At 36.2% G+C, this 23,264-nt stretch overlaps 1 protein-coding gene across 7 annotated transcripts in view; it reads left to right on the top strand.

Moving 5' to 3' along the window:
• DICER1 (dicer 1, ribonuclease III) overlaps positions 1–23,264 on the top strand; it is a 68,546-nt gene that overhangs the window by 4,059 nt on the left and 41,223 nt on the right. For 4 of the 7 annotated variants that reach the window (XM_042790799.1, XM_042790796.1, XM_042790800.1 and 1 more), the window contains exons 2-4: positions 14,259–14,324; positions 15,242–15,342; positions 22,402–22,592. In XM_042790799.1, the coding sequence (XP_042646733.1) occupies positions 22,449–22,592 (144 nt within the window). In that variant the 5' untranslated portion in view covers positions 14,259–14,324; positions 15,242–15,342; positions 22,402–22,448. Of the gene's footprint in view, positions 1–14,258; positions 14,325–15,241; positions 15,343–22,398; positions 22,593–23,264 lie in introns of those variants that run through there. The other 3 variants (XM_042790798.1, XM_042790801.1, XM_042790802.1) reach the window with 3 other exon arrangements.

The raw sequence follows: 23,264 nt of genomic DNA, 5'->3' as shown, positions 1-23,264 counted from the left end.
CTTCTATCCTGGGAAAGGAAGGAAGAGCAATATTCTCCAGCTTCTCCTTGCATAAATGTTCTTGAATCCAAGAGACTTTAGTACCACTTCTTGTGGCTTTTACTGAAGTGCCACACACTCTTGAATCGGTGATCCTTGCTTTGGCTGGCACAGGTGTTACTTTTGGGTCTCTTCTTACCAAGGGAAAAGAACCAGAAGTGCACTTTCTTGATCCTTGCTCTTACATGATAGTATTGAGAAAAAAGGCAGAACAAAACAAGGTTTTCTGCTTTATGTCTGTGGCTCAGTACTTGTGCTACACAAGGCGGCATGATCAGCTTTTGCTCGTGTTTGGCATCTTCTATTACTCTTTATAAAGCATCCTTTCCTTTGGGTTCACCTAAGAAGTGTGCATTTGTGTCTGAGATGCAACAGAATGGCTGCTGACTTGAGGGACTGGTTGGTGGAAACACAGGTGGTCAGGTTGGGCATCGGGATTTTTATTTTCTTTTGTTTTAAATTGCTCATCAGTATTCTCATGTCTTTTCATACAGAAAAACAAAACAAAAAAAAACACACAAAAAAAAACCCCAAACCACTCAACAACAACCCTTACTGTTAATTATTAAAACCTGGTTTCCAGTGCCTGTCTTTTGGAATCTGATTCCTTGTAAATTGTCAAGCCGTGTAGTGGCCTTTTCTTCAGCAGAGATGCTAATAAGTAGCTGGGTAGTGGTAAAAAAAGTCTGCTTCATTGAAAACTTCAGAATTTCGGAATTGTTTTCTTTAATCTTTCTGAAAACTTCAAAATTTTTGAAAACTCATTTGGCGTTTTAGACCTGCCCACTTAACTGATAGCATAAATTCCCTTTCCTTAGGAAGCGAGGCAAACACAGTGTGCTTTTTGAAGTTAATTTGCTTGACTCGATGGAGATGATTCGGCTATGCAGGCATGTCTGGGCTGGCTTAACTTTGCAATTCATGTTTCTCTTTTGTTTGCAAAGTCTGCTTTGTTTCTGATCTAGATCAAGTTTCTTAACAGCTTTCTTGCAACTGTTACTGGCATTTTGTGATGACTTTGGCTCTATGTTTTCTTATTCAAGAAGAAATGAACAAGGCTTACTTCCCTAAAGGTGAAGTTGCTTCCTAGATAATAGTAAAAACTAGAGGTCATCTAGTGATTAGGATGTTGTCTAGGATTCAGAAGACCTAACTTCTTACTGACTCACAAGTTTTAGCAAGTTAATTGAGGTATTTCTCTCTTCACTCCCTCCTTTGAGTTTAACTTTCAAGTGCTTAAATCAAAGATAGTTTTTAGATATTCTGCCTCTGTACGTTATGACATTTAGGTGTATTTAAGCTGATTTATTAATTGTGGTCTTATGAATTCATAATAATCATTGATTATATCTGATCAGGGTATGAGTGCCTGGGATCAATCTCAAGTAAGACTTTTAGTTCCTCACTTAAGCTTTGTATTTCTGAGCAAACCTGTCTGCCTTGCTACCTTCGTGGTCAGTGGCTAGGAGGTTTTCCTTTTTGGAAGAGAACATAAAATGAAAGAAAGTGCATACCATACAACTAAAAGCTTTGGCCTCTCATGCTTTCTGACCCACATCCTTTTGCCGTCTTTCCACTGAAGTTAAATGTCTATGTTGGCAATTTGCTATGTGAACTTTTAAAGAACTGAGATGAGGTCTGTGAAATTTTTTTTGGGGAACAGACGTGCCCCTCTCCCTGCCCTAGTTACTGAAGATCATTTTTTGTTACTTTTACTGTCTAACATTGTGGTGGCTCAATGATCTCCAAGACTTTAAAAACCAAATTACTATTGGAGGGGGATAATGGGCATGAAAAAGTACACTACTAAAAAAAAAAAAAAGAACCTCTGTTTCTGCTGCATATTCTATGAGTCCTCAGGCAGATGTGTGCATATTCTTCATTTATTCTTGCTACTTATGCTTTCCTGTTTCTGTAGGGCAAAATAAGAGGAAAATTGACCCTTCTAAATGAGTATTTTCTACCAGTGAACAGAATCAGCATGAATGGCAGAGACTGTATGAGGAAAATGACAGAAGCATGTTACTAAGAGCCGTGGGATTATCCTTCTCTCTTTCTCATTAGTTCTACAGTTATTGTAAGCAAGGTCTGCATTTTCCATTAGCTTGTGAAAACTTAACAAAATCCAGTGGACTGCCTTATAATTTGTTTACTACTTGCGAAGGGGAGAGGGGAAGGTTTTTTTAATTTCTTCATTGTTTCCAAAGAATATTGAACTCTTGTCAGCATCAGCCTCCTGAGTTGTATTATTTTGTCACTAAAGAAGCAGTAATCTGTAACTGAAAAGGCAAGAAGCAGCTGTCTGTCTGTATACTTTCAAAGATCATAAATAAAAATTTAAGGAACGTATACCCAGGCATTCAAATTCATAGTTTTATATGCTGAATAGATCAGTTGATTAGTTTACTGTGCAATCAGAAAGACTATGATTTAGTGAAATCCTCCTCTGAAGAAGTGTGGATGTACCACCTACTGAAGGATTTGAGGGGAGGGAGTTTGAGCTCTAACAGGTGACAAAGCTCTGGAGGAGGACATGTAGATTTTTATTAAGGTAATGGGCAAGGTAGGCCAGCATTTTTACCTTGAAGTAGTTCATTGAAAAAGGACTGGAAGAATGCCAGAAACATTTGTGAGCTCCCTGGGTCTTCGAAAGACTTACGATCAACTTCCAGGAGATGAGTAATTTTCCCTTGGTAATCTCTGCATAGTTAACGCTCTGCTGTGTTGAAGTTGAGAAGTGAAGCCTGCCTTGATTAATACTAAATTGTCTGGAAAATGGTCTTCTCAAGACTTTGCGTTGCCTAAACTGAACAGAAGATGAGTTTTCAGTGACAAAATTTGTGATTTGTTAAAACTGTCTATGGACCGGTGGTTATATCTAGATGAGTATCTACAAGGAATTACTGGATGATTTTAGGGTATGTAGTGACTGGCATAATGATGAAGCAGGTGCTGATTTCTAGCAAGCATTTCGAATAGCATGCCAATAATGCTACTAATGTATACATTGACTGCCAACTATTAGCAGTTGTTAAAATCTTTTATGGGTTCATCCTGTTATTCCCGTCCACTGCCACTAGGAGTTTCCTTTTGCTGCACTCAGTTCTGGACTAGACAGCAGTAAGTTTTGTTTCTGGAATTTTTAGGTTTATTGTCATTAGTGGAGCACGGTTCAGCAGCAGTTGCCGATAGAGAAGCTGGTGTCTGGTTTTGAGTGACAGTCAAAAACCTATTGAATCCAATTTGCTTGTTTTCTGTAGTGTGGGCAGTCTGTGGTGGCTGTCAAAGTGGGTGACAACTGTCTCCTCATGCCGGCTCTAATGCTCATCTGATCCCCATCAACTACTTAATTCAGCTTGCAGAACTAGCAGAAAACTTGCCTAGGTTAAGGGGGAAAAAAAAAAAAATACCCAACAAAATCACTTGGTTAGTGTGCTGAACATTTTTTTTTTTTCCCCAGAGTCAGACAAGTGTCAAAGCTGTTCAGAGAAGGGAAGGAGCAGTCTGCGGGTGGGGTTGCTTCATCTAGTACTTGGTTGGTGTGGGTTTGGATCTTTAGTCTCATGAAATAGAATATCAACATACTACTTTCCATGATACTGTCTTCCTTTATGAATACTGATTTATCTTCTCGCCTATTAATTAAAATAATTGTTTCATATTTTTCTCAACCTTCTACTTTCTCACTTATTGTTAATAGCTGCTATTATAAACAGGTGTATTATTACAGTAAATTTGTGTCTTTGTATATGAAAATCAGATGTAGTAATTCCAGAATATGAACCAAAGTAGGGGGAAAAGCTAATGGTCCGTTATGAAAACGGAATAAAAATGCAATTGGATTTAACTACATTTCTTTAGTGAGTACTATTCTGAGGTTTTAACAGCTTTTTTATAAATGCAACGGTCATCAGAAAGTGCAGTAATCAACACTGAAACACTTAGACTATAGCTATTAGCTTGGAAATCCAGATCTGAAGTTATGTCTGGTTTAAAACATCTCACTTTTATCTAGTGGTAGTTTGTAGTCGTGACTCCATAATTAGGGAGCTGTTCAAGAAACTGCTTAAAATTTTAGGACATATTTGGCAGTTTTCCTGAAATGTAGTGATTATGTATTCCAAGTTACTAATATATTCAAATGGAAATCAAAGCCTAATAACCTAAAAAAATGTATGTTTTCCTCTATACAGTTTTCCATTCTTCTGAAAGTGATGGGGGTTTTTTTGGTGTTTTTTTTTTTTTGCTGTGGTTTTTTTTTTTTTTTTTTTTTTTTGGAATGGTGTGTTCTCAGGCATACGTTGATTAGCTTTAAAAACTCCTGAAAGCAGGGTGGTTAGGCTTCAGTGAAGGAAGAGCAAATCATTGTCCTAATTTAAAAAAACAAAAAAAACCCAAGCCCAACCAACCCCCTCCCCACAAACAAACCCCCGAACAAATAAGCAACTCACTGGTTTACCACCAACATAGTGGAGATTTGTTATCCTTAATTTGAAATCAAAGTTTTGAGGCCTCACACTATCCACAACAGAAACCTAAATTATGTGGGAAGTTCAAAAGTAACAGGTTGGACTAGTTGAGAGAGAAGTCACCTTTGTAAATCAGGCAAACTTTGTGATTTTTCCATTTTTTTCCCCAAATTGAGTAAGGCTCTTTTTTTCCCCATCCCATAAATTTGCCTTCAGAGTAAAACTGGGAGTTGAGTTAGGCTGTACAAATTTTCCAGACCATGCTTTTTTTTCAATAGGCTAAACCCGGTTTTATGGTGAAAATTGACTGCAGTTTTTGTTAAATATGTAATTGAATGGTGGTAGTACTGTTAAGATACATTAAATCTTTGAGCAAGAATATCCAAAATGTATACAATGTGCCTTTCTATGTAAGGAGTTCAGCACTTAGTGTGGGCTAAACTTTTGTATCTCATTGGATTTATGGGATAAACAGTATTTACAAGTTCCAGTTTGCAGGCATGATTCTAAGAATATTCATTGTGACTGTAAGTGTAATTTTCATACGAAATAATAGCCAATACTTAATGCAGGAGTATTTGCCATTGATATTGTGATACTACATAGAGGGTTAATTAAAAAGACAAAAGCAGAAAAGTTTAAAGTAAAATATACATATTCTTTAGAAGTTTGCATTCTAGGTAGGGGATCATGGAGGTACTAGTCAAAGCAGTAAATCCTTTTTCCTGTTAGGCATCTGAGGTGCATAGGCTGATCTCAGGCTGCAGTTTGATCTGCATTTTAGATGGCATGTCCACATAGAAAGAAAATACCTGTGTGTCCCCAGGTAGTGGTATTTATTGTTACGTTTCAGTGGTGCAGGCATTTCTGAAGTTGTATGGTAGGGTGGATTAAGGAGACGAAATCATCTAAGAACGAATTATTCTGTGTGATTTCTTTAGTCTGTTATGGTCTGTCTCTGTGTGGTCACAAGTTACCTGGAAACAGTTGTGCCAGCATAAGAGAGGGTTGGAAGAAGCATGTGGGTTGAAAAATAAGTAAGCATTATGTTCTTGTATGTATAGCAGTGCTATATTAAATGCATGTTAAGCTGTGATTTGGGAGCCTTTGTCATGCAACATTTTTGTTTCGCTGCTGAGTAAAAAGGAAAGAAAAGTGGTAGAATACAAAGTGACTTTCCTGTATTTCGTCTACACCAGAGATACCATATTTCTTCTGTGATTCTTTTAGAAAAGTTTGACTGTACAACCGGACACAGATTTTTATTAACATATCTGAGAGAGCTAAAATGAAATACCAATATGGTGAAATTATGGTATGTTAAACCTCTGCATGCACTCTGTGTTTAATCCTACTAGTAGAGGAGTAATAAGGTCACTCTTCTCAGTGACAGCTTGCCCATAAGGATTTAACACACTTCTACTTTTTGAATGAACTTCATTGCCGTAGCTGATTAGTCTTGGTTTCTCTAAACTCTTGTCTGTGCAGCAAAGTCAAACTTCTAAAAATTATATACCTTTAAAATTTAATTTCAAGACTATTTTTATATTACAAGTCTTAAAGGCCTAGATTTATAGCCTTGGATTTTTTTTTTTTGTTTCTATTTTTTTTTTCTCACCAGTTAGTTTTAGTATGTGTTTGAAAGACGCTGAAGTATCTTGAATTGTAAATTCTGATCATAGCTATTTTTTAATGAGTTAGATGTAGTCATGGAGAAAAAGTTTTTGAATGTTGGAATTGTATCCTACCTTCAGTAAGTATCTGTCTATTCAGTCTTTAAAATGGTTGAAGCTAACTGCATTTTCCTAAATAATGCTACTTTTGAGTTTTGTTGTGCAAGAAATGTGTTGTAATTCATCTGAGAGATTTCCAGTTGTTCAGGGTTAAGAAAGCAATGCTGAGGAAGAAGGGGGAAATCTTTCAAATCTCCATTGAAAATTAGGCACGTAATCTGCTTAAATCATTCTGAAAGTCATACCAATCCATTATCTGCCTCTTTAGGCATCTTAGTGCATCTGTTTATACCTACTCAACTTCAGCTCATTAGCTGATAAAAGCAAATGATTAGTCGATGAAATTGAAAGCCAGTAGTATTTAAATATTAATTTTGCATAATTTAAAGTTTTATAGTTATTATTAGAACTTTAAGATATGTTTGCATTAAGGGAGTTGTAAATTATTTCCAAATACATTGTAATATGCATAACAGGTGGGGGGGAAAAATTGTTCAACATAATGGAATATACCACTTAACAAGCTGAATGATGTGATTACTTGAATGTTAATGATGGCTGTGACACTACCCTCCTAATTAATCAGTTGCCTGTATTTGATAGTTGCAAATCTAGGTAAATAGTATCAATAGGGAAGCACCTGTTTTTCAAGAAAACTACAAAACCAAAATAAGTTTCTAACTGATCAGAAGGTTAGTTATATAAGAAACCTTATATGTAAGGTTTCCCAATATAAATCCAGAATAAATTAAGGGGATGTTAATGCCTTCAGTTTATTCAGACTTGCTGTATTGGGATGTTAATGGTGGATTAATTTACCTTAAAATACTTGATTATTCCACTGCTTTTAAACCAAATTATTTTGTATTTTAAGGCTTTTTTAGTAAGGTGTGGGAGTTGTTTGGTGTTTTTTTAAGCAGAAATACCTCTGCTTTTCCAATTGATTTTGATTGCATGAATGTTGTTCTGGTTTGCTTCTGGAAACTTGCTCCTTTCCTTTGATTCCCTCATAACTAGCTTGAGTTCTTTGTCATTTAAATGATGGCAGTGTTTCTTCTGATCCTACCGAAAAGGTTACATACTCATTTTGGCTGCTCTGTTCTCCATCCCCTTCAGTGCTGCTTCATGGATGTCTTCAGAGAGTCTGGGTTTGATTGACCTCTGGAGAATTTAAGTAGTCAGTCTGAGCTGCTGGAATTGGTCATCTGCAGGGTACTGTAAGTCCTAATCCAGTACCCACAGCTAAGTGAAAATACTGAAGTGTTTGCAGGGTTGCCCGCATTGGAAGAACGGTATGGTGATAACTGAAAAGTTTGTGTGTGAATCTGTGTTTTCTTTTCCCGAATTCAAAGTGGTGGAGTTGTATTCTGCTGCTTAGTTGATTCTCCTGTCATCTCCCAGTCTTTTCTTGTCAATCACCAGGATTGCAGCAGTGAAATGTGCCTGCCAGGCTGTCACTTTTTTTTTTTTTTTTTTTGTTACATCTTAATGTATCCAGAGTAGAAGCTTAGGACACCGGCAGAAAGGGGCTCTGCTGATGTAGCTGTCAGGTAGACCTCACAGAATTTGGCTACGTTTTTTCTGAAAACTCAGAACTAATGAAATGGTAAAACACCTCAGAGTTTTTGCTCGTGGTTGCTTGTGTTGGCTGCTTAATGTTGTTGCAATCAAGCAACATGTAAAATGTCTGCTATTAGACTTCTGGAAATTAGATGATACTGGGCATAATGATGCGTAGTTTGACAACTTCCATGCAAACTACAACTGATGTGGTAAGAATGGGACAGAATTCTTTATTTTGCTTCATATTTTATATTTTTTGATACTACTGTTACTTGATAACCAGCACTGTGGAGCTGGTAATCAGTTCCAGGTAAAGCAAAATCTGCAGTGGTATTTTTAGAAAAGAGGCTCAACTGAAACTAGTATATTTGTGTTCTGCCCTGAAAACACCGTTCACAACTGATTGAATTACAGGATTGTATTTTAGTGTTACAGAAGAGGCGAATTCGCTTTCACTGATGGCTTTGCACCAGGATCTTGTAGGTATGTCTGTCTTCCCAGTGCAATAGCGGGCCAGTTATTCAGACATGGTTTGGAATTGAAAGAATGTAGGAATATATTAATTCTGAGTTGTGCTCAGCAGAAGAGTTAATTGGCAGCTGCAGTGCTGTATTAATTTAGTTATATTGCTTCCAGAACCCAAACTAGTGTCCGAAACCCTCGACTGCACCATTTGCAGGGTTTTAACTCCTTTAAAACATTATTTCTCAGCCCTGAGTGGTTTTAGAGAATACAGAAAAGCAGAATTGTTTAGCAATATTCTATTACCTTTCCTTCCTAACCTACCTCAATAATTATTAAATGAGTAATGCTGTATTCAGTAAACCACAACTGCTTTGATGTCTGGAACCATCCTTTCATTTGCATAGCTAGGAATGCTTTTACTTACATGCAGGAATAACTTTCATTCCATACTGAGAAATGAAGAGTACAAAATTATTTTATCTCTCCCTCCCCTGTTTTTTGTTTATTTGTGGGTTTTTCATGTTGGTTTTTTGTTTTTTGGGTTGTTTTTTTTTTTTTTAGATGGTGGCTCAAGCAAAACAGCTTATTTCAGGTTTTTGAAGCTTTTTTTTATCATTCAATAAGGAGGAGCAACTTGGATACTTTTTTTTTAGCCACATAGTATGAGTATCCATATATAGTGTGAAAAACTGGAATTACGCTGTGCTGGTCTGAAATTGCGCTGTACTTGGCATTAGGTAAAGATACCTACTCATACAGATTCAGAGAAATCTCTCAAGAATACCTGTTTTATTTCCAATTATTCTTCTTCATCTTGCATTTGTTCTGCTACTGTGAAAGATTGACAGACGGTTGAATTGGGAACGGGTCTGTTTTCTGATTTGTGTCGTGCACTGAAAGTGTTACTGGTATACCAATATTGGAGCTAAGGGACCCTTATGAACCGGTTACTTCACAACGCAAACATGGTAGGCTGTTTAACTGACCTTGTGCTAGCTTTCATAGTTGATTAGAATGTGAAAAGCTTTCAAACGAGGAAAATAAAGCAGCATTATGTTTTAAAGCTTCTCAGTCAATGTTTAGATGCCTATGATCTAGCTGTGTATTGTGGATCATTAATATTTTTATTTTTCAAAGTCAATCATGATTCTGTATTTACTTTTAAACCTAAGGCTTCCTTTTAAAGTGGCTGTTCAAAATGGTGAAGTCCTCAAATCTTTGCAAACAGTTCCAGTTTTTCTTACCGGTAGCTCAGCACTCAGAATACACAAAACAAGCATGTCTGATCACATACTGTTATTTTTTGCCACTTTGCCTCAGATAAGAACTTCAGCACTCCCATCACTACCTTTTCACTGAGTAAATTCTTGAAAATATCTGAATCGGTTTCAATATCATGTCAGTTGTTCTTGAAGCCTCTGCCTTAAAGATGACAGTTCTCTGTAGTTTGACTCCAATAGAAAGCATTAATTACTACTGGTATGTTAAAGGCTACAATAAAGAGAATATTCAGAATACCTGCAATCTCTGTAAAGTGCTTCATGGTGCACAAAGTTTTTAAGCACTGGAACGTTAATGCTGCAGGACGCAATACACTTGTTGATTTATCACCACACAGAGAATTAACACTGGCCTGGTTGATTCTCAGCTCTTAAAACAAGAAATGGCTCAACATAAAAGCCTTTTCCTGCTGCTCTGCACAGTAAGCTGGTTAGCCAGATATGTAGCGTAAGATGTTAAGAATTTCCTTTTCTAATTACATTTTCAATTTTGGAATTGATTCAGATAATTTTAGTCAGGCACATGTATTCTTTTCTTGCAATCGTAACATGGGAAATTCTGTTCGTCATCTTGTGTGAGAGCCCTTGCAACACTGTATCCCACAGAGCATTTTCATCTATACCTTTAGATATTCTTACATATTCTGAAAAATTTTGGTGGACCTATGGAAATATCTTACCAATGTTTCAGTTTTTTCTTTAATAAAATGAACAAATAAATGGTGTGGTTTGGGGTTTTCTGTTTGGTTGGTTGTTTTTTTTCCCCTCTGGTGTTATTCCTCTGGAGATGGGGTTCTGTGGCATCTCAGCAACTCTGAATATCTTCTGAATTTGGGAGCAAAAATAGTGTCTTTATAGGACATATTTTTATGAACTTAATATTGACTTCATCCTAGCTGCACATAAAAGAAAACTCTAGTACTGTGCCCACAATTTCTTTGCAGGGAAAGAACATGTGCAAACACATGGTGTAACTGGTGGGAAGCCTTTCTATTTTAGGAAGACAGATTAAAAACTATAAAGCCTAAAATGTAATTGGAGTAAATAATATGCTAATCAGTACGTAACACTTCCGTATGTTAAGGTTGTATTAGGATGAGTTAGTTTGATGCATCGTTAATAATAAATACGTTCTTTCTTGAAACTAAGCCTATCATTTCTACACTGATTCTTGGGTGTTAATTACATTGGTATGATCAACTATGGGAGATTTGAACTCTCCTTTTAGACTTGCTGGAAATTATAAAGGATGACTTAAAACCCAAATATCTGGAGGTCTTGCATCATAGAATTACTGAGTTCATAAAAAGCCTTTGGTAATGTAAGACTCTTAGTATTTTTGGCTGTTCTGACACTAGAGATAACAGGAAAGTGTTGAGGAGCTTGACTTTTTTGCCACATGGAGAGAAAGGATTTATGTTTATGCAAATAATGGGATTGAAATCCCCACATGGGGTTATATTCAGGGGGCAGCTGCTGTTTTTACTTATCATAAGCAAGAATAATTGATGCTTTGAAACTGTATTTGCCTCACAGCTTGCCTGCAGATTGGGGAAGAGAGAAATCCCTACCCTAATGTCTGCTTAATTGCCTTTCTGTCGAAAGACATAGGTGCCTGAAAGGCTTGAACATAACCTTCAGATAAACTAAATAATCACAAGTACATAATTTGGTACCCAAGTAAAGGACTAAATGTTAAATAAATTCAGAGATATGGTCAATTATCCCTTCTTGTGTTATTGATATAATAATAGTGTAGCCACCTACATAAATTAGGCTCTACAAACTTAGCTGTGATTTTTCTGCGGGTTAGTTTTTAAGCAGCAGCTTAAAAAAATAGAATTAAATATTGCATGGAATAATTTAATTCTAATTGCCATTAAATCTATTAATTGTGTTTCAGAATGTTCATATAGCTCAGATGCTTTTTATTTGGAGATGTGCCCGGATGTAGAGATGTGTCTTTTTTTTTTTTTTTCCCCCTGACTTCCTCGGAGAAGGCTGAGTTGCTTGGATGCTAAGAGTATTTTGTATCAGAGTTAATCTGAGGCTGTAGGGAGTTTTTACTGTGGTTTCTGACTAACTTTATTGTTTGTACCATAATAAACCAAATTGGAAATACAAGGTTGCTGGAATAACATGGAAGAGAAGGATGAGTTCTGTTTTACAGTCGCCCCTTCTCCCCCCGCGGCCAGCATCTGTGACCAGCAGTAATTATAGAGAGACAAGATGCCAGACCAGATGGACTTTTTCCTCCCAATCACAATAGTAGTTTTTACCTTACACCCTCTGATGCTGCAGGACTTCGATTCACGCTGGAATGAATTGGTATTTGCATGAAGATAATTTCCTTCATCATAGCTCTGTTGTGAGCTTAAGAGTCCAGTTGCATATATCTTCTTGCAAGATAAGAACTTCATTTTCAAGTTATTAACATTTTGAATAATGGTTTAATTAAATATTAAGATCATTATTGGGTTGGAGGGAATAGTTGTTTAGTTTCAAACTGCAGAAGATCTTCAAGAGCAAGAACACTGATAGTGTGAGTTTCAGATTCGGCCTGTTGCCTGTAGTGTGTCAGTAGGTCTTTTCCTATAAATTTCAGTCCTCCTTTTTCTGACAGTCTTTTTTTAATAGCAACAATTACATATATTAACATGATTATTTTCAAATATTGAATTGCAAACTCAGGAAATAAAAATAGAACCTGTTAACATATTCTTCTGTATACTCTTTGATACTTGTTTTTTTATATTAGCAAATATTTAAGTAGCAGATAGCTGAGATACTTGAAGATGCTGGCTGAGATTTGCAGAAGTAACTAGGGTTGCTTGTAGATACCTAGAGCACTGGAGATTTGCAGAAGTGACTGGTGTGTCCCTTCTTGGATGCTTCTCTTGATGTCTTTATAGGGACTGGAGGTTTTGGGTGGTTTTTGTTGTTCGTCTTCTTTTTTTTTTTTTTCCTTTCCCCTAATGTTGTTGCTATATTATTTGAGTATTTGATGTTTGGTGTGTCTAGCTAGACATTGCAAATGGCTAGTTATCTGGGAACTCTTGCCTTCTACCTTTAGATAAAATACATGAACGTTGAGCTCTTAAGAGAAACGTGGGTTGTTTTTTTTTGTTTGTTTGTTTGTTTTTTAATAATGATGGTGTTACTCTTCAATAGAAGACGTTCTAGAAATCTGATTTTTAGTAATGTGATTAATTTTTCCTTTCTGTCCCTTTTGCTTTCTTTTTTTTTTTTACAAGTTCCCCAGTCACTGTAGAGCGTGTGTGTGTGTGTATATATATTTTTTTTTTAAATGTGGTGAAAAAAACCTTGTCAGATTGGACTCCAATGTTATAGTTAATAAATGCTGGAGGGTTTGGTTATGTTACTTGTGGTGGTAACCCCTAGCTGTGTCCATTGTGTGGCTGGGACCATTGGCAAGCTGCAGATGCCTTTGGCCTGCAGACAGGAAGGATTGGCCGTCTACCGCAACAAGCTTTTGTCTAAGTGGGTGCACCAACACCATTTAGATGCTAATGTGATATAAGCTCGCTGTTTTGTACTAGAACTTGACTGCATCTCAGGAATGTGGCCTGTCTGGTTTTACGTTGGCTTCGGCATTAAAAGGACCTACTGTAATTCACGTCTGCCAATCGATTAAAGCTGCAATCTTCTGTTTTATGGCTTCGATATGCCAAAGGCAATTGTTGGGATTGGTGGAGAATTACAAACTTTTTTTGGTTCTTGCAGATCTTACCTGTTGATCTGTATGCTTTTTGCTTGCCATCTACAATTAGGGAATAAAGTAAATTTGCGGCGTGAGGCCATATATGGCATTAGTTTTACTGACAGATTTGAAGCTTTTTTTTTTTTTCTTCCCTTGTTCATGTTTGTTATATGTTGGGGTAACTAAATGCTATCTTGTTCATTTTTACTTTTCTTACAACTATAAAGTGGAATATATTTCTGTCTATTTCCCAGAGATGTGACAGTTTTCTGTTATTAGGCTCTTCTGTTTCAGTGGAATACTTCCTCTGGTCGGTGTTTTAGAGGTGGTGAATAAATGAAGTAACCTAAGCAGAACTCAGATATGTTATCATAAATTTAAGTTCTAGTCACTGTGTCTTAGCAGCAATTTGCTGTATTTTGTGCAGATAAAAAGGATGTATATGGTACGAACACGAATTTAAAAAGTAGCCCTGGGAATAAAATTTTTGTAGCTCTATTTTGTACACGAACACAGTACTCATCAGATTTTCTGTGCTGTGCTCCCTACACAGTTTCATTGTAAAATAAAACAATAGCTGTTCATTTACGTTATTTTCTTGAAAAACGTACGTTCTTTAAGATTTTTTTTTTTTTAATGTGTTAAATGATAAGTTTCTTCAAGTTTTCACTACTTCATTAGATGAAACATGCATGGAGGGAGCACAGGGGAGGAAAGCTGTAAATTTAGTTGGACTCAGCTAGCAATTACTTTAGCAGATAAAACAAAATATGCAAATATCTCCTGAGCACTCTAAGGCTGATCTTTCAGACATTGACTGTCTGTATCCCCCAGCCAGAAAAGGACATATGATAATTAGATTTTGAAGGACCATGTGCTGTTGCTACAGAGCTAAATATTAAAATGCAAGAAAGCAGACTACCACATGGCACAATCGATTTTTATGGCAGTTCATGTTAAAATGCTCTCTTTTTATATTGCCTTTTAGGTTACCTAGGGTGAAACAAAATTACAGGCTTGGAGACTCTGGAAAAGCTCAGCATCAGCATTTGAGGTAAAAAATGAACATACTGAAGTAATCTTGAGAGCGTCCTTCTTGTTCACTTTATGGAACTGATTGGAGTAGAAATTTTCATCAAGACCCATTTTGCATTTAAGTTTTCAGTATTGATTTTTTAAAAATTGACTTAAAAATCTCTTTTTAGACCTGGGAACACTCATACTTTAGGTGAAGATATCGTGTGAATTTTTTTCATTTTAAAGCTTTGAGAATACTGTAGATCTGCTTAGATATGGTATTTTTCTTTTAAGGTATAGTTTTATGGAATGGCTAATATATCTATGACATTCTTTGTCCTTTTTAATTTTACTTGTATAGCTAAATGTATTTTTATGCAAATCACCATCTTAATTGCACAATAATTGTACTTTTATTAAAAAACACGTGTTAACGTACTTAGGAAGAAATTGTTGCTTTTCATGAGTACTGTGTCAATTGCGACTTCAAATGGAAATACTTGAAGTTTTGAATTCAGTCCTTTTTTTTTTTTTTCAACGTTTAACTCAAGTGAAATGAAAATAGATGTGCATGGAGAAAGGAGTACAATTATACAGAACATAGTAAAATTATGTAGAACGTACCTCTAGTGTGTTTCTCACATGAACCAGTTATTAACATTAATCATAGTAACCTGTAGATAGGATTAGGGAAGTACACTTTCCTTGCACATTTCAACTACCAAAAATTAGCTTTTAAATCACTATTCGAAATTTTCATTTCTCATACTAAACTAAAATAATTCATGTTCAGGGTGGACTTAAATAGTTAATTTTATGTCCCCAAGTTATAGTGTAGGGTTGATACATTTAAGTGTTTATAAGCAACTGAATTGCCACGATCAACCCTGCTATTGTAGTTCCCTTTTCGAACCATTTTTATAGTTCATAGGTTTTGTTGTTGTTCTTTTTAAGAGCCGAAGCTTGAAAATTATGTGATTAGTCTACAAGCTGATATCATGATGTCAAAATGCAGTTCGGGGAGCATAAACACAGAGACTGCGGAAATTAAAACGGTAAGACTGTGCTTTGTAGTATGGGAGAAGCAGGATTTTATGTATCACTTCACTGTATTCTCCTATCTTATATTTAAAGTTTCTTCAGGACCTTAGAGTAAAGTAACTTCTGTGTGTGAGGTTATAGACAATTACTGTGAATTTATTTGGGAAGAATAATGAAAGTAGCTACTTTATCCATAGGTGGTTAGATACAGCAGTGGCATAGATAAAAAAGATGTTTGTCATGAGACACATGCTTTGATATTTCCTCTAAAGATGAATATGATTAGAAATGTATTCATTTTTTTTTTTGAAGGGGGCATGTGTGCTTAAATATTTCTTGTGGATTTTATATTCAGATGTGGTTGTGTTGGTGAAATACAATCAATTAAAAAAAAAAAGTGGGAAAAGGGGAGATGGGAAGAGTTGGAATTAGAATTTAATTTTTATGTTGTTCCATGTGGGAGGTACAAAGTAAATGGTAAGGAAAGTAAATGACAGGTAAATCATTAAGGCCTTAGTTTCAATAGCATGTTTCAGGTTGAATTATTATGAGTTCAACAAAAACAGGAAAAGGGGCTATCCGATTAAAGCTATATAGAAGAAAAATGGATAAGTAGTTTGATAGCATAGGGAAGACAGAAACGTATCTAGTTTCATTGGTCCTCACCTTGCTTTGCATCTTAGGTGCCACACACTTCACAATTTGCCTTTTGTCCTCTGTGTTAAGGAGGTAAAAGAGGAGGAATCTGCATAGCACCTCTTCTGCACCATTGGTAGAGCAACTGTGTAGTTAGGACTGTTGCACAGGGGCTTATAGAGATCACTTTTAAAAATTAAATAGCTTGTTCCAGAGTCTGGCTGCATGTCTGTGTTTGTTAAAGGGCAAACATCCCCCTTCCTAAATTTTTATTCTGAATCCCTTACGTGCTGCTGTCATTATAGATATACCAGAAAACTGATTTTTGTTTTCATATTTTATTTCTGTACTGGTAAATGCCCGTGTATGTTATGCTGATGTATAGTGGTGTAATCCTTTTGCTTTAGAGACTGTTACAATGTACAGCAGCATAATTTGTTGGTGTGAGCTGTGTCTTGCTGGCTCTGCTGATAGAGCTAGATTAATTGCAACAGAAGGTGTTTATTAGTCTTCTGCCTCAAATCCAGGTTTGGTCATACTGGTGACTGAACACTAGGTGAAGGACTTAAGGGGCTGTGTGTTTTTCTGAGTCTGCTACATGTCATTTTGTACTCCATTTCTCTCCTATATGAAGACATTTAGGAGGAGTCTGCCAGGAATTCCAGCCGTTAATTATACTGTATTGCTCATAGAAACGCTTCAGAAGCAGCTCATTCAAATGTAGAGCCTCAGTGTAATCTTGATTTGATAATCTCTTCAATGAAACTTTCCTGAAAAACAGAAACAGAAAAACAGTCTTTGCTACTTTTGTGTGTCGGGCCATGCTATTAGAGAGCAACATTCTGCTTGTGCTGTTAGACTGGTTCTGTGTTGGAAAAATACAACAAATATAATTCTTTTAGTTCAAGATGAACGTTCACAATAAATATTGATGATTATGCTGGGGAAATGAGGGAAGCTGGTTCTTGCAGTAATGCTTATGTTTGAGCTTTGTAAGCAGTTGTGCATTCTGTTTGCCCTTCTTGAAAGGGAACAGATCTGAAATATGGGGTTTTTTGTTGTTGTTTTGGTGGTGTGTGTCATCACCCCCCCGCCCCTTTAAGAATATTGTAAGACCAAATAGAAAAATAGCTGTTAGGCAAATGCATGTCATGAAGGTCTTTGAAGGATAACAGAGGAGTCTCGTGCAGCTGTGTTGTATGTTAAAGATAGCATAATATAAAAGAGCTTTTGGATTCATCTAATATTGTTTGACAGTATTGCCATACTTAAGACCTTCTGGGACACGAATGATGTCGGTTGCAAACTTTGGATTTTGAGTTGGGAGCACAAGTCTCAATGCTTCCGTTTCAAAATATCCTAGATGTTGTCTGCTAAATGAAGGGGAAAAAACCCTTTTCCCAGGAAAATGAAACTTTTTCACTTGTTTCTGAGATGTTTGAGTTTTGGCCTTTTTTTTTTTTCTCCCAAATAAAAACTGGGTGTGTTTGTTTTGGTCTTTGTAAGTTCTCTAAGAGAACTGAAGTTACAGGAGTAATATTTACAAAATACACTTTTGTAATACTTTAGAATATAACAGGAAAAACCAAACCCTTTTAGAAAGGAGACTTTTACAAGCAGGTTTAGAAACCAGATGATACAGGAATCTTGTATCTAGACCTTCACTTGAGCAAAACCAATTCTTGCCACTGAATGCTTACAGTGTAAGCAGAAGTCACTTCACTGCAGGCTTCTGCAGTGGTTGCTATAGAACATCTTAAGTGAATATTTTACATTTTATAAATTAACATTTACACTAATTTTCTACTCTGTATTTTATATTTGTAATAGTTTATGGTTTTCTTTTTATCTGTTCCTCCATTACCCAAGTAAGAATTTTCTGTGTTAGATCTGTTCCAACTTGAAGCAGTCCCTTGGTGCACAAAAAAAATTTCAAGGAAATACCAGGGAATACAAACCAAACCAAGCAGAGCACTCACCTGGAATAAGACATCCTGGATCTAGTCCTGCTCCAAAGATTGTTTAAAACACTTACAGAATGACACTCTAAAGTAAACAGAGAAGAGACCAGAGTCCTTGGGATGCATCTTTTAAGTTTTTACCATCGTTTGTGTGCACAGGATGTGTTATATTGGTACTAAGTTAATGCAAAACTACATCTATCTCTTATTAACAACAAAAGCATATTACTGCAGTGTATTTCATCTGCTTTCTTTACTAACATTAACTCTGGTCCCTTCTCTAGATCTACATGGTTGTAGACTGGGAGAAACTGTTAGTAAATGTTGCTGGCTGTTCATTCATGCCCTTCTGAAATAAAGTTCTTTAAATGGTACAACAGGGGGTTAGTTTTATCTCCGCAGTTCACTGTTCACATAAAGGTACATTAAGGACATAAAGTTTTGGATTTTGCTATTAAAACTGGCCATAAAACTGGACCTTTCAGTATTGTTTTAATAGAACGGATAAGCTTGGGCACTGTGCTGCTTTGTCCAGCTTCTGTAACCTAGTCTAAAGCCACGGGAAGCTGGGCTCGGTTCCTGTTTTTTCTCTCTCCAGATTTGGCTTCAGCAAGTTCTTAGTTTCTTGTTCTATCAGTTTTCAAAATAACGCAGTGGATATAGATGGAACATCTTGGCAGGTATCTTTGTTACTCACAGTGGCTGAGCTGGACTGGTTTGTTTTTTTCTGCTCTTCTGTTAACTAGTTTGTTAGCTAAGTTCAGTCCACAAATTCTGAACATATGTACTTACATCTCAGATGTTTTCAATTTAAAACCTGTTCTTCAAGTAGATGTGTTTTCTCATGTTTTATTTCTAGATGGTCCTGTGCTGCTTTTCTTTTATTGAGGAGCTTGATGTTTTTCCTTGCTGTTGAAATAGAGACTTAGAATGATACAATTACTTCATTATTCTGGCTTACTCCTGTAATAACGTTGACATTGATCTTGTCAGATCTTATATACTTCCAAAACAAATAATACAAATGAGGGCCAGGGCTAGGAGACTTCAGCACGGCAGGAAGTAGCATTGATGGTTTAGGGAGGAGAACTTTTTCTTTTTACCTGAGTTAGCGTACAGTGGGAGGGAGCTTAAGCTATTTCCAGTGTGTTCTGCCTCATGAGAACTTAACTCTGTTATTTTGCTAATTAACCGTGCAGTTTATCATAGTTAAATTACCTTTTTTCTTTTTTTGTTAGATTGCAGAGTAATAATGATACGGTGAGCAGTGGCAGGCAATTCTGGTTTGCTTGTGCTTCCTTTTCAAGTTACAAATATGAGTGTACTTCTTCCTTTGCACTTCAGAGGGGTTTTTTGAGAATGCCTTTTGATCTCAATGAGATGATTGTACTTGAGGGCAGGGCTTTCCTGAAGATACACAGAAACAGAAATTGTAGGTTAGAGTATATGTTGTTTCACAGCTCTTTCAGATCAAGCGGGAACGATGCATAAGTATAAAGCCCCTTGTTTCTTGCAGTGGGGTAGCTAAACTAGTATCACTGTCATGAAGCATGTAGCATTTCAACAAAACACTGGAGTCATGATAAAGAGTTTTGTGTTCTTCAAAGGATTTTTTTTTTGTGTGTGTTACCAACTCGCATGATACTTACTGGAATATAAAAAGAGAAGCTAGACATTGAAGGGGAGCTTCATTTATAAGCCTGCATCCTGGGGATGACACACCTCTCCCTATGTTTTCTCAATTCTCTTCTGCTCTCATACACCTAAACTGTCAGTTCATACAAAAGCTGCACTTAGGTTATCAATGCCCAAAGTTTCCAGATGCTTTCTACCAGTGGCTGGGGGAAGATTGTATGTCATGCTACTGTCCTTGACCTGTGACTGAGTTAGTTTGATTAGTCACATACTGATTAACGGCAGTACATTTGATGTGCAAATGCTCAGTAGATGAGGATGTCAAGGACAATCATCTTCCCTACACGCAGCTGTGTAGCACATACACATCTTTCCTGCTGGTTTTCTCCCATCACCCGGAGCTGTGGAGTCCCAGTGGAGGAAGAGCCATGAAACCACTAGGTCCAGAGAGGGATCGAACCAAAACATCTTTAGTTTTGCCAGATTTGAACCCTCTATAAAGTGGAATTCTTAGAAGAGAACCTGGATGTGCTTGTATGTGTTGTTTGAAATTAATAAAAACAATTTTGAAAAAATCTATATCAGTCTTTTTCTATTATAACTGAAATGAATAACAGTGTATTACAGATTTTACGATGTTTGTAGACTATGTTGTTTTCTATCTGCAGATAAATAAAGCAGTACCGATCCATTTTATCTATTTATATAATATGAAAGGCTCAGGCTGAAAGGGTAGCTTAGGTTACGGAACTGAAAAAGTAAATGAGAAGATATGCATGTTTCAAGATTCATTCAAAAGCAAATGAAAAAAAAAATCGGATAAAATATCAAGAGCATTCTTTAGTATGTCCTGTGAAAATGTACATTCATTCCTTTTTTAAAAAAAAAAAAACTTTTGACTATACCTTTTCTGGAGTCTTCTCACCCTGACAGTTTCTGTGAAGATGAAATTAAAATATGAGACAAAATTCCAGCAATATCAACACAGTTCTTTTAGTAAAGAAATACTGTTTTTGATGGAGAGGGAAGTACACTGATTGCTAAGCCAAAGACCATGAAGTTACATTTACTCTCTTCCACTAAGTGCTATTTACTCCTGAATGTTTGTCTTCAGAAGAGAAGTAATTCTTTATAATGAAACAGAACAAAGGTACTTGAACTTAACCCGTTGTCCTTCAGGGCCCCCCCTGTGTCTTTGGAAAAAACAGACACAAAGCTTTACCGATGACTGCTTTCTCTCAAGTGGCATTACTTCATGAATCTGCAAGAGAAGTGATCATGTAGTTCAGTGTATTGCCTTCTCCTTATTTCAGAGATATACCTGAGATCGAAAACTAGAGAGAATTGGTTTGATCTCTTTTGTCTGAGCTTCCCATAGTTATTTAATATTAGTGAAGTTAGAATATAAATCAGTGTTTATGCATGGCCCGAATTATAATATTCACCTTAAAAATGTGAATATACAACAAAGAACAAAAATGTTTTATTAGCTGAAGACTATGTTAAATAAAATAAAATTTCATCTTGGTACAAAAATAAATACCTTTTTTTTTTAATTATACTGCTTTATTTGTAAACTCTCAAAGCAGTTATTTCTCATAACCATTAGTGGTTAATATTTTCTCTTAGATACCATATCATACTTTTCTCAGTTTTTTTCTTCCCTACTGCACATTTGCAAAAGTTAACCAAATTTCCTGTTACATAGAAAAGCAAGGACATTTCTGTGCTGTAGGCTGATAATTAGCTTTTCCTCATGTATATCTAATGAATAATTAAATTAGAAAGCATTGTCAATTTTATGCATTTCTGGTTTTGAGACTGATGCTAAAATGAATATAGAGCATCTAGGAATTGTGAGGGAAACTAACTTGAAAATACTGTTTTGTTGAATGGGGTGTGTATCTGATTTAGGGGGGGAGTACTCAGAATTTCTTAGATTTGATGCAATAAGTTTGTATTATACTATAGCAATATTTTCCTATATCATCAGACCTTAATCAGTTTTGCTGGGTAAAGTAGAACTGATTTTTAGTTTGTGGGTTTGTTTTTTTTTTTTTTTTAACATTGATCAGCAAACATTTTTAAAAACCCCCAATGAGGACGATTTTGTAGCCGTAGTAGGAAAGTGTTTTCCAGTGCATAATTGTCATCAAGTTGTGAATGGTTTGTTTGTTTATCAATTAGAATATCTTTCTGGAAATGGTGGTTAGCCTGATAAGGCTCCCTTTCTTCATCAGTCCTTATCAGAGTCATCAGCAATTATTTATAATACTTCTGCTAGTTCCTTAAACAGATAACCTTTTCAGACTATGTTGATTTGAAAGTACTGAGGTTCTTATGTAGTTTCTGTTCTTTTCCCACTGATTAGAATAAAGTTCCTGTTGCATGTGTGTATGTAAAGTTTCAACTGCTCGGAGGGACTTTCTGGTTGGAAAGAAAAATGGAAAATGTGATACTTATTTATGCCTGTGCTCTAGAAAATAAATCTTCTTTCTTTCTTGAAGCTAAACCAGATTTATTTCTTAAAATTTGTTCTTAAAGACATTTTAAGTGGGATTCTGTCAGAACATAAATGGAACTTTGTGCGCAAATCCAAATGCCTAGAATGAATTTTGCCCCATGAAGTACAGCTCCTTTTGAATTGCTTTGGTGCTTTGATAAACAGGTATCTTTAAGCGGCAAAGTGGCTGTAAATTTAAAATTAACACTTTCTGCCGAAAACAGTATGACATATAGCACTTTGTGGAAGTAAAATCAAGTTGTGTCCTTAGGATAAATTTTCTCTTGCTTTATATTGTGGCTGTATCTAATACTGTTTTTTTTTTTTCCTCAAAGTAGGCTGTGCTGGAACAAAAAATGCAATGAAAGAAACACTGGATGAATGAATGAAAAGCCCTGCTTTGCAATCCCTCAGCATGGCGGGACTGCAGCTCATGACCCCTGCTTCCTCCCCAATGGGTCCATTTTTTGGACTACCATGGCAACAAGAAGCAATTCATGATAACATTTACACGCCAAGAAAATATCAGGTACTAGTGATAATCCTAATACAGTAATGTCAGAAAAAAGTACAATTAAAGCCATTAACTTAATAGACTAATAACCAGAGCAGCTGGAGAATGTGCAGGGTTGCACAGTCTAGGCAGGTGTCTCTCTCAGCTCCACCTGTTGGGGGTCAATTGTGTCTCTCTTTCTTCAGCATGGCTGTGTTCTACATTTGTAATATCCCCCATTCCCTCTTCTCAGTTTGCTCTAATGAGCAGAACAACTTTTATGCTGAGTATTCTCTTGCTGCTCTCTGCAAGATGCTGTTAGGGACAAATACAGTATACACTACACCGTGCATCTCAGTTGTATGCATACAATCATGTCTCCTTCCCCCTCTGACCTTCTGTCTTCTACATGGTAAATACTGATTTTTGTTTCACATATGGTTGAAACAGCTCAGTAATGTCAGAAACCCCATCAGGGCACTCTGATTTTCATTTTTTTAAGGAAAGCTATTTCCGAGTTCTCGAATTTCAGTTCTTTCTGCACTGCAGAGGTGGGTGAAAGCTAGCATTTGGTTAGTATTACTGAAAAGCTTAGATCACCTTGAGTTAATATACTTGCTTGTTTGGCCAAATTGATGTATACAGTTCGATTTAAAAGCCCTAACTTTTTTCTTCACACAATGTATCTAGCAACAGAATCATCTATTA

The sequence above is a fragment of the Tyto alba genome, unplaced genomic scaffold (assembly GCF_018691265.1).
Source record: "Tyto alba isolate M040663 unplaced genomic scaffold, T.alba_DEE_v4.0 Super-Scaffold_18, whole genome shotgun sequence".
NCBI lineage: Eukaryota > Metazoa > Chordata > Aves > Strigiformes > Tytonidae > Tyto > Tyto alba.
Note: the sequence above shows the minus strand (reverse complement) of the source record. Positions and strands in the feature narration are given on the sequence as shown.